Below are 12,214 nucleotides of genomic sequence, written 5' to 3' on the forward strand. Positions count from 1 at the left end.
CCTCCCTAAAGCCACCACCACACACGGGGGGAGCGGGGGGTGTTCACTCCAAACCATGCCCATTGGCACTGGATTTAGACCTGCATGCCACCCCACACCTAGCAGTTTGGAACCTCTGGACGATCCAAATGAGCACTGCTGAGTATCAGAGCTCAGGAAATCTATGCTCAAACTGAAGAAAGATGTGCTAGCCTTTCACCCCGGACCAGCTGGGCAGCAACCACACATGTATGGCTCAAACCAGTGCGACTCCAAATGTAGTCTCCAATTTAAAAAACTTAACTATGTGGAACTAGACTATTTCTTTTCCCACAAGACTAGTAGTAGTTTCACTGTAAAAACCCAGGGTGCCCCCCCCAGGAGTTAAGATTAAAACAAAGAAATATTGAAAATGGATCGGCTCTGGATGTGCAGACCAATGTGTCTCACCAGGATCAAAGGAAGTAAGTCTCCATCAGGCAAACTTCCTGTGCACTTTGCTTTTGGAGAACACCTTTGCTTTGGAAGACCATGGTGCCTGTCAGACAGGCACAGTCCTGTGGTCTCTAGTGCAGCTTCCTAGCTGTGGTGAATGGCTGGAAGGACAGCACAGAAGTCCTGACCTTCCTGAGATACAAAAGTGGCAGGGGCATCACTGTCATAGAAGGTGCTGGAAACAAACTTAAGAGACAAAGGCCATCCAGGGTACAAGGAAATCAATATGCTACCTGGGAAGCAGCTATGATTTGAAATAAGTTTTATTTTAATCAAATCCATTTAAGTCAAGTTATAAGTTATTAAATAGAATGAACTGATTTAATCAGCTTTTTATAGAAAAATGCATTTTTCTTCCAAAATTCAGGTGCATGTAATTTCATTTTCAGACGACAAATTTTCTATACTTAAAGAAGTAAATGTATAGAATCCACACTCAGAAGAGTATCCCCCAGACTGCTAGAAGAATCAGTGCAAACAACAAAACTACTCTGATATTTTCGATTTGCTCTCAAGACTTCTTTTATCTCTGAAGTTGCTCTGATTGCCTAGATTACATTATTCTTAAGACTTATCTATTCATTTGTCTGCTTGACACTTAGTACTTCTAGAAAGAAAAGCCAAAAAGAATGGTTATCTTATCTCCGTAGAATGCTATCAACAAACACTATTTCCACAAATAAAATCCCTGGATGGGAAAGAGAAACCATTGTTTCTAGAATGTGTGGTAGAATTGCTTTTAATGTCTCACCATGTATCAAATGGCTTCTACTTCCTTTTGCTACCCTTTCATTGGCTGTCATTCACTCATTTGGGCCTGCAGCTGACGTTTTTGAAGGCTCTGCTCTGACTAGACATTAGCACAGATCATGACTCTGTCTGACAAAAGCCTTCAGTTCCACAAGGAACAGCTCCTACAATAACTCCACAATTACAACGGCAGGTTTGAAAACACCCATAGCCATCAGCCATGAACTTGGGTGGGGGTGTCATGGGATAGCTCTTTGGGCACTGCTTTCTTACATCGTACTCATAAAATGTTCCAGAAGAAGGCACACAAATACATTGACTTAAATATTATATCCATTCCAAGGTAAAGTGCACTATGGGAAAAAAAGGTGGTTCTGGATGCAGACAGACCTCACTGAAATTCCTGATAAAATCACAGTACCTGGAACAGCTCATAGTGGGGGGTCATGTCCCCATGGGTAGGCACTGCTAGGTCAGTATAATATGCACAAAGCACACTATTCAATTAGCTACTGACATCAAGTAATTCAGAACTGATGTGGACTTATGTGTGAGCATCAGCATTTAAAATAAAGTTCACTTCCCATACAGAGTTCCATCTTCACAAAATCCACAACTAGAAGAAACCAAAATATCCATTTTACAGACAAACACTATGATGCCCGTGGCGTTTCTCTGCTCACAGGGTTATCAGGAACCAGTTGTTTATAGCATGGAGGAACTCCTGTACCAGACTGACTATGGCATGCATAAACATCGTCAAAAGGAAGAGCCGGTACACTGAGCTCACCGCCCTCGAACAGTGATTGGGAAAGAGTCTGAATTAAGGTTTTGCAAAGGGTGAACTCTCTTAAGGCATTAAGTGATTTTCAAGTCATTAGGTGCTTGACTGAGGGTACAGGCAGAGCCCATTAGAGGCAGCTAGAATTCGCTTTACCATCGAAGAAGTATTTCCTACCTCTGACTCAGCACCCTTTATTCTGTAAACCCCACAATGTGGTCAGTCAGACCCTGCTCACCACATGGCTGGAGACTTGGGCGCTGGCCACGTACTTGCAGGGGCAGCAAGCAAAGCCTGGCCTTCCAGGAGCCCCCTCTCCCCAGGAGACCCTATTGAGAATGCGGTAGCCCGTGACCAACAGCCCTTTCCCCAGTTTGGTACAATCCCTACATCAAAAGGTTAAAAATGCATATGGTTTGTGTTTCTAAATTCAAAACAAAGACAATTTTACTTAGTTCTGAAAGGGGGCCAGGGAGGAAGGGAACAGAGGGAGGGAGGGACGGAGGGAGGGAGGGAGGGAGGGACGGAGGGAGGGAGGGAGGGAGTGTGTGTGTGTGTGTCACTTGTCTCACTGTGTATTACGGTTTGGCCTAGAACTCAGAGATCCACCTGCTTCTGCCTCTGCCTCCTAAGTGCTATGATTAAAGATGTAAAACACTGGGTTCATCTGGCCCACTTTAGTGGTGGGGAAAAATGAAGTTACAAGAGCAATAACTAGCCCAAGGTCTTACAGAGAGTTAAAAACTGAAACAAGGGTTAACTCCTTCACCCTTCACTCGATCCCACATACCAAGCCCTACTGTCTGCCTGGGATAAGGGACCCAGAGTAAGCTCCCTGTAGTTACTATCCACGGGGTCAAGTCCTGAGAGAGCAGGGAAAGCCCACAGCCTGGGTTATATCACACGTCTCCTGGGCAAGCCCTGAGGTGTCTTTGGGCACCCAGAGGTCCCTTCTGCTGTGAGCCTGGCCTGACTGATGAAGGTCACAGTGGACTGACCTTCCATAAGGGACAGTCTTTTCAACTCCTGACACCAAGTGCACAGATTTCCAAATGGCGTCCTCTGTCTTGTCTCAACTAGAGACTTTCATTTCCCTAAGACCCTTGTATGTAGGAGCTGAAAAGCTCATGAACGAAGGAGATCACAGAAACAAATTCTGCAGCGGCCAGAGGCCTGCATAAGAGGGTCAGGATTGCTGTAGATGAGTGTTTCAATGACGGCTCTAGATCAGCGGTTCTCACCCTTCCTAACGCTGCGACCCTTTCAACAGTTCCTCATGTTGTGATGACCCCAACTATAAAATTATTCTGTTGCTACTTCATAACTGTAACTTGCCCACTCTTGTGAACTGTAATATAAATACCTAATATGCAACCCAAGGGGACTGCAATCCACAGGTTGAGAACCACTGCTCTAGATCAATGTTTCAGATAATGTATTTCCTTAACTTAAAAGAAAAACACATCACCCAAATTCAAAGGGGCTCTAGGTCATGGAGAAGAACTTCCCCTGCACTGATAATCAAAATGAGAGCTAACTCTAGCTCACTTCTGATGATGATGATGGCGTGGCATTCCAAGGCACCAAGGTGAGGAACGAACTGAGACCTGATGAAAATTACACTCCGGGCAATGAGGCTGGGTAAAATGGACTCCCCAAGAGTAGCCAGTATGACTTACATCTGGTCAAGAGAGAAGAGAATCCAGAACAGAACAGATCCAGCCACACTTGTAGAAAGACTGAAGAGTGGTTGCTCACACAGCCCACTGGATAGCTCGCCCTTTCTAGGCTTCCAGAACTGCTCCAGTGCAGCGCCATCACAGGGTGACGTAATGACCTATGCAGGTCTCTGTCACTATATAATAGCTAACACCCAGTGGGGGTGCGTGCATACACACGCACAAACGCACGCACGTTAACCAAATGAAAGAATGACCTCTTACACAGTGGCCATAACTCAAAGTTACAACCGGGGCATAGTAAGTATTAGCCATTTGCATGTCGAGGAAAAGTGACAAGGAATGGGCTAGAAGGGAGGGCCCGTAACTAGTCTAAAGACAGAGCACTGTCCATCCTGGAAAAGCTGGACACACAGCTGGACCACAGCTGTTCCATTTTCCTTAGGGAGAGGAGACCTAACTTGGAGCTAAAACGTCTGTTTTGATCACTGTCCAGACTGAAGTGAACTAGGGTTTTCTTCATATTTTGTATGCCAGTTTTTATCTACAAGTCAACTTCTATCTTAAAAACCTATGGAGCTCAGTGGGGCATGCCCATAATCCTAGCACTTGGAGGTAAAGGTGGGAGAGTCATGAGTTCAAGGTCACCCTCAGATACACCCTCAGGAATTGAAGGCCTCCATGGGCTACCTGAGACCATGTCTCAAAATAAATAAATAAATACAAGAAAATATAACCATCCATATGGTTCAACTGCAATTACAGGGTTCCACTCAGAAAGGCTTTCTAATTCACGAGGCACTTGCCTTCAGCACAGAACTTGTCAACTTACTTTTTCCACGTCTAGATCAGCATCCTGTTCTTTCCAAACACTGCAGAAGAAAAAGAAAGACGAACATGAGAAAGAAGAACATTAAAACAGAACCAAATACTTTCTACACGTGAACCACCACCACACAGTTCCCATTTGTTGAAGACAAACTGTCCACAAGTGTCTTCATTCACGTAATTGCTACAGTTACCACAGACACCTGCCTGTAACTGCAAAGTCTGCCACCAAAGGAAAGCCGCATCGGATCTTAGTTTCTAAGGACAGGAAGGGTAAAGGATAGAAACCATGAATGTACAACCATACGCTCGTGCACACACACATTGCTCCGCAGAGTCTCGACAAGTCATCTTGGGCCACATGGGGAATGAGTATTTCGGCTCTATGAGATGGCTCACACCCGCCATCAAAGCACTCAGGAGGCTGAATCAGTGATCAGCCTGGGTCAAGGGAAAGTCTGGCTACAGAATGAGACCCTAATTCAAAGGAAAAGAAAAACCAAACCAAATCTCTCTCCAGGCCTCAGCCCAAATTTCCTCAGTTCTCCTGCTTTGTCAAACTAGGGTGTCTTTTCCTTCTGGAGACACCGTCTCACTCTGTTGTGTAAGCCGGCACTGAACTCAAGATCCTCCTGCTCAGCCCACCACGCACTGAGATTGCAGGCATGGCCACAAAACCTACTCTCCCAAAAAAAAAAAAAAAAAAAAAAAAAAAAATGCCGGGCGGTGGTGGCGCACGCCTTTAATCCCAGCACTCGGGAGGCAGAGCCAGGCGGATCTCTGTGAGTTCGAGGCCAGCCTGGGCTACCAAGTGAGTTCCAGGAAAGGCACAAAGCTACACAGAGAAACCCTGTCTCGAAAAACCAAAAAAAAAAAAAAAAAAAAAAAAACCTACTCTCTGCAATGGCCTGTTTCCCAAAAGTCAGAGCTTCCTTCTGCAGATCCACCAACTCAGCCTCTACCAACCAGTCTATGACATGCTAGCCCCAAGATGCCCTCAGGACCTGGTGCCACCACAAGCCTGGGTGCTGATTCTGATGATGCCCATGCCCACTTTATATTCCCCTTTGCAGTTTGAGGGAAGAGACAGGAGACCTCCAGCTTGTGTGAAACTGCCTGCAACCTGTCAGTATCGTGGTGCATGGCTTGCTACTTGCCTTTACCTGTTTGAATAAAAGTTCTGTTTTAGTAAAATATCTTAAAAGAACAATTAAAATGGTTGAAGGATTTATGCTGAATGTGTGAAGTCTGAGTTGAGGAATCAGAAGCAGAGAGGAGCAGAAACATTTTTTTTCTATCTCTATCTTAGTAGTGGCACTCATGCTTTTACAGTACAGTTTTTACCATCTTTCTTCCTGGTCCATGGTTTAAAACAGCCACCCATAGTAAATTACTATTCCCATCAAAAGCATCCCCCCCCACATGTACACAACAAAATTTTGCACCATCTGAAAAGGTGCATAAATTACAGGAGCATCGCTGTTTCATTAATCAAAGATGACTCTGACCATGGGGGAAAGAATTAGAAACTCGTATACTATCCTCGGCAGTGGGCACTGAAGTCATGAACTCATGGCAGATAAGCAGAAGACCCACCATGGAGGCCCATCTCTATGGCTGCTGAGCCATGCTGTTCTGCCCAAACCATGAAGGAGCCACAGTCTATGGCCTCTCTGGTGGTTAGCCCACTGGGGGTCGACACCACTGAGCTGTGGCACTGTGATTCTCTCTACCCAGGAACTTTAACTTAGCTCCTGATAATCAGAGAAGGGTAATTCAGTGCCACTAGGATGTCCGACTAAAGGCAACGTTTATGTGAAACGCTGGCTTCCTCCGAACACTTCCAGAGGTTAGGCGAGTTGCTCTGACTTAAAGGTCACAACAGAGAGTTTTCTATTTTCAAGGGAATGGCTCCTTCCACTGATACAGAGCACTTCAAGAGTCCTCACCCTTTTCTAGCATAGGTAGGGAATTTAATATGCTCCCCTCTTTGTGCGCACCTGCCGCAAAACTGCACAACACCGGATGCCCGATCCGTACAGACTGTGAAGCAATCGCCTCCCCTGCACAACACTCCAGCAACTGGTACCAACGGGAAAGCTGAAAGTCCATTGGAGCTGGAGCTGCTGGCTCACTACTGCAGTCTTCTCCATCCATCCATCCATCCACACACAGCACCATCCAATTTCTTCTTCAGGCTTATTAAACAGATGGTTAACTAACAAAGAGTCTATGAATTACAGCCATAAACCCAAAGGGGGATGCCACAGTTTTGACTTCAAGCCTCCCAAGCAAGACAGCTTGGCATAGTGCTAGGCTTCATCAGCTACCTTGTTTCAAAGAGAATATAGATGGATAAAACAAATGTAGAAGACAAATTTACATGGCAGCCCCATCTAGAATGAAGAGTGGCATTTGCCTCTAAAATCACATACTGATTTTCTTCAAAGCTATTATTTTTGAAAGTTAGAATATAGAAAGTAGCTATAATGTTTAAGTAAAACGGAAACATTTTACCTGCTTTTCTAAGATCATTAAAAAACTAGCCAACTCTCCCAATTTAACTATATCCAAGTCTGACTGTAGGAAATCCAAGTTTTAGATTTCCAGGCTTAAGACAAGGAAAATCTCTCCAACTCCCTGTGTGCATGTAGATAGAGATATATATGTGGACCGAGATATGCAGTGACGGAATAACTGATGAAACCGTACTTGCTCACACATTATAAATAGTTGCTGCATATTCAGTTGTGGGCTTTGGGACAGGAGGATACTCTCCACGCTTTCATTCTTTGCTGTAGTAGTCCCGATGTTTCAGATCCCAGACCTAACTAAAGTGATCCTGACACTCTCATGGGAAAGACTGATCATAATACCCAAACATGTGGTCTATTGCAGGACTGGAGACCAAAGGATAAACCTATCATAGCAGCTGTACAGCCAACCGCTTAGATCATGGAACCGTCCAGCCTCGGGGGTTATACATAACTGTAACAATGAAACCAAGATCTGGTGTGGTGGTACAAGTGTGTAACTCCAGCACCAAGGAGGGGAGGTGGGGGGACCGGGAGTGTAAGCTCACCCTTGGCTTCCCAGTGAATTGGAGGCCAGCATGGGCTACATGAGTCCCCATCTTTAAAAACATAAATAAAGAGCAACGAAATGAATACCAAGAGTTACCAACTTGGAAGTCTCTCAACATAGGCATCTTCCAGCTTCTGCTGACCCGGAGCTTCCCAATGCCCAGGGATATCACACCAGAACCTTGAACAGGTACTCACAGACTTAGCAGAGCACACTCGAAGGAACACAGGATTGGTAACGGCTGGGGAGTTCTCCGGGGTAGAGAGGCTGACTGACAGCACATGGAGGACAGAAGTGGGAAACTGAGGGAGAGACCAGGCTGTGAGGGAAGGTGTAGGCCAGGCTGAGAAGTCTAGAGTTAGGAGCACACCTCTGCTCCAGTGTTGTGTCCTCCCCTGTCCCAGGAGGCGGCAGAGAAAGAGATGCGGCCGCAGGCTTTACTAACGCTGGGTGAGCGTGTCTCTCCCACCCCACCCAGCTTGCGGGGTGAGTGTAATTTTCTACTACTCAGTTTGCAATCATCTGTGAGTGTTCCTTTGCCCCCTGCCGAGCTCTTACTGCACTTTAGCATGTCCTCCTGCTGGACTGGCAGGCAGCTCAGGGAGGTAGTGAGCCCTGTGCCTGAAGCACACGGGTGCTGGTGTGCCGCGAGATGGATGAGGGCAGCGGTGAATGGGGCAGGGACAGGGCAGCGGTGAACGGGCAGGGACAGGGCAGCGGTGAACGGGGCGGGGACAGGGCAGCGGTGAACGGGGCGGGGACAGGGCAGCGGTGAACGGGACGGGGACAGAGTGCCTAGTGACCTGACCGCACTCCTTCCTGTATGAAGAGTGGTGTGTGTGTGTGTGCATGTTGGATGGGGGGAGCAAAATGTATAGAGACCATACTCCCCTGCAAACTCAATCAACAATTAACCAGAAGCCCATTTACCTCTTTAAATTTAGTCCTGAGGGCTTCTTTTTAAAATAAATGGCAGACATACTATTGAGAAATTTTGCTTCTTCTTCATGAATCACTTTTTGGTGATTCTTTTCATTTTTAAAAAAGGTGAATAAACTCAACACTATGCTCTGAAATATATGAGTAATAATGAAAAGAATTAAGAGGTGATCAAGGAGGCTAAAGAGGTAGTCCAGTGAATAAGGATACCATGTGAAGTGGGAACACCTGATTCAAATCCCAGGCACCCACATGAAGGCCAGGCAGGGCCAGCTACCTGTAATCCCAGCACTGAAGGGAGGAGAAAGGATGATCCCAGGATAACAGAAACACTTAAGTGAGAGATTCTGTCCCCTCACCCAAAAACTGGAAAGTGACGGGGGAAGACACCCAGCATCCTCCTCTGGCCTCTACACACACACACACACACACACACACACACACACACACACACACACACACACACACACACACACACACACAGTGACTGAGTCACTGAAATTCTCCCAACTACTGCCATAATCCTATCTTCTAGGTGATGAAGGAGATTTAAGGGCCGTGAGAAATTCAAGACTTAAGGCATTATTTGGGTGACTTTTTAAAGGGGAGACTGGGGGATAACAGAGGTGAGTTTTCCCCCGTCATGGTGTCTTCACTCCTCTTTCAGCCCTTTCCACGACCTGCAAAAGGTTCACAACGCTCACTGACCTGTCAAAACCATCTACACAGCACTGGACACGCAGCCCTGTCTGAATGGCTCCTTTCTGCTCCAGTGATCACAGCTCTATTCAGTCACAACTAAAGTGGGACCTCAGAGCTGTGCGTGCCGTGATGTCAGTGGCAACAGAGGACACAACAGCCATTTGATAGCAACGTGGATATCAAGCCTGTCAACGGGGACACGTGTTCCTTCGGCTATTCTTAACTCAGAATCCAAAGCACAAAACAAGGCCAGGCAGGGCCAGACTCCGCTGTAACCCCACAGAAAGCTGAGGGACAGACAACACACACAAGCTCCTCAATGCTCTCCAGTGCAGGGTGGCCCTGGCTCCCTGCCGGGGGACCAGGAACAGGCCTACTTTGACAGTGGGCTCCCCAAGGCCTGTGCAGCTGCGGACAGACACGCAGTGTCTGGAGCCATCCACGTCCGCGGCCTTGACTGCCTGTGTGCCCAACAGCTGGATCAGGCCCCAGAGACAAGTCTCAGCTCAGACAAGGCCTTTATTGCAAGGTTTGCCTCAGCACCCCACTTCCCCAGGAAAAATGACATTCCTCCAACCATTCAGTCTAGCTCCAGCCTAGCTCCTTCTCCTAGGCTGTGCAGGACACACAGAAGATTAACCCTGATGCCGACTGCTGCCTCTTCTCCTGATGCCCCCATCCAGTCCAGGCCCAGTGACTAAGCGTCTGTCTAAATGGTGACTCGGGCAGTGACAAAGTTGGAGCATAATGATATGGCACACTGGCATCAGGGGAAGACCCTAGTCTGTCACGGAGGCAAAGGTGGCTGGGGATGCCTTGAGTCTCATGCATGGAGTAGGACAAAAGGTTCGGCCAATGCTGTGTGTGCTGACATGATCTTTGCTTACGTAAGTAATATTCACTATGCCTCCTTAAAAAGGCAATACATACTCACTGGAAACTTTGTGAAATACAGAAATCGGGGGCTGGTAGATGGCTTAGCTGGTGGAGTACTCCCCTTATGAGCACAAAGACCTGAGTTTAACCCCAGACCCCACACTAAACAAACAGCTGGGTAGTCTATACTCTCTAATGATGCCTCTCACCTCTGACCTATCAAGTGCACTCCAAAATAGAAATGTCTGGTCCATAGCCAGGGAGAAAGCTGCTGGCTGGGAAACAAAGTTCCAGCCCTAGCCCTGCCTTTTATGTGCTCTGTGATTGGGCATGTGGGTACAGCAAGGGTCGCACACTAAAACCCACAGGGCCAGGCAGTATAAATATGCCAGGCAGGTGAGATGAGGCTGGTCAATCATAGACTGTCCTGCCCAGAGACACTGCCAGACAGTTTTTTAAATCTCAGTTTTTAGGTAAAACTGCCGTTTATGATTCTATGTGTTAAAAATGTAATGTCTACATCACAAGGACTGTGCCTCAGTTTCTCTTTCTGTTGGACAGGAATTTGAGTGATACCTGCTCATCCATGGAGATTTATTAAGAACATAAAAGATGCTTGTACAGTCATATACCAGAATAGCCCAAACACACTCTATGAGCATGGAGCAGAGACACAATCCCTCCTATCCGCTTAAAGTCCAGGATCAACATACACAGGACCGGATGTTTAGTAGAAACGCTTGAAAGTAGACATGTGCGCACTGGCTTCCAAATTTAAAATCCTCAGAGGATGAGTGTGGCCAACTGGTGATTTGGGAGCAGTGTGGAGAGACAAGCCTGTGTGGAAGGCTCTGCTAACAAATGCATGTTAAATGGTGGCCACATTAAAGCAAACACACACAAACCCAAGTACTGACCGGAGGAACGGTGTCAGCAAAATACCAGATTGTGCTGGGCGCAGCAAAAACTGTTAGCATATTAATACGTCAAGAGCTAATCACAGGTTTTCCTGAACAGGTCAGGAAACACACACACACACACACACACACACACACACACACACACACACATCTCTACTACAACACACACTGCCCTACATTTTACACTGTGCCAGTTCTGTATCTGTCCCTTTTAGCCTACTTCTATCACAGTCTCTCTTTGCTAAAATACATTAGTTACTATGGAAACGATGTCATAGTGTGTAAAGCCATTTACTGTCCTTGGAAAGGCATTCATGATAAAACTGCACAGTGGCATGCTTAAAAAAGAGAGGCAACAGAAAACACTTGTTCAAAAGCACAGTCTCAAAACGGTAGCTTCAAAGTACCCTTTACCCCAGTGTCCTGTGTCCCCAGCAGCTTTCACAGGCCACACCCCCATCACCCACGGGAGCACCCTGTCAAGTTATCTAGGCCACATGTGCTTAAAACAAAGTCTCTCATCTGCTGCTGCTGCAAACAATCAGCTTCCTTTAGTTCACCCTTTCTTCCAAGAGGTGGAGAAGGGCTGGAAGATGGCAGGAGCAGAGGGAGGCATCGCCTTAGGATGGTCTAGATACATCCTGCTCTCTTAACTGTCTCTGGAGACGGAAATAACACTAGAAACTTGGAGATGGGGACCTGAATTTCCTTACCAGCATAGGCATGAAATAAGGAAACTGCCTTCAATTTTCCCTTCTAATATCAAGTCAAGCTTTACCACATTAAAACAGGAATAAGTGTGCATGGTAGGGCACACTTGTAACCCCGCACTTCAGGAGCTGAGACAGGAGGAGCTTGAGGGATACATGGTGAGACCCAGACACACAAAAATGTTTTTTCCATTTTTCAGTTTAGTTTTGCTATATTTTCTGGGATATCCCCGCCCCCCATGCGCGTACCAAGAGAAGCTAGAAATCTCAGATTTTGTGTATAATTGCTCTATTTAAAAGCGTGAGTCTTTATTTTTAAATGAGCTATGGACATTGTAAGTTCTATGCCTCTAGATATGTATAAACAATGTGAGCACATGCACAAACTTAGCAAGACTCGTATGTGAGTTATACAAAGAAAGCCACAGGTATGTGTTGGGGGGGGGGGGGGCACAGAGAGCCAGTCTACAG

General features: G+C 46.4%; 1 protein-coding gene across 10 annotated transcripts in view; it reads right to left on the minus strand.

Annotated features, from left to right (window-relative positions):
• The window catches only part of Fyn (FYN proto-oncogene, Src family tyrosine kinase), a 200,511-nt gene that overhangs the window by 170,423 nt on the left and 17,874 nt on the right, over positions 1-12,214 (minus strand). For all 10 annotated transcript variants that reach the window (XM_076552430.1, XM_076552432.1, XM_076552435.1 and 7 more), the window contains exon 2: positions 4,517-4,556. Coding sequence is in view for 3 of the 10 variants with exons in the window: in XM_006984305.4 (XP_006984367.2) it covers positions 4,517-4,556 (40 nt within the window). In the remaining 7 variants the exon portion in view is untranslated. The remainder of the gene's footprint in view (positions 1-4,516; positions 4,557-12,214) is intronic.

The sequence above is a fragment of the Peromyscus maniculatus genome, chromosome 16, assembly GCF_049852395.1.
Source record: "Peromyscus maniculatus bairdii isolate BWxNUB_F1_BW_parent chromosome 16, HU_Pman_BW_mat_3.1, whole genome shotgun sequence".
Classification (NCBI taxonomy): Eukaryota; Metazoa; Chordata; class Mammalia; order Rodentia; family Cricetidae; genus Peromyscus; species Peromyscus maniculatus.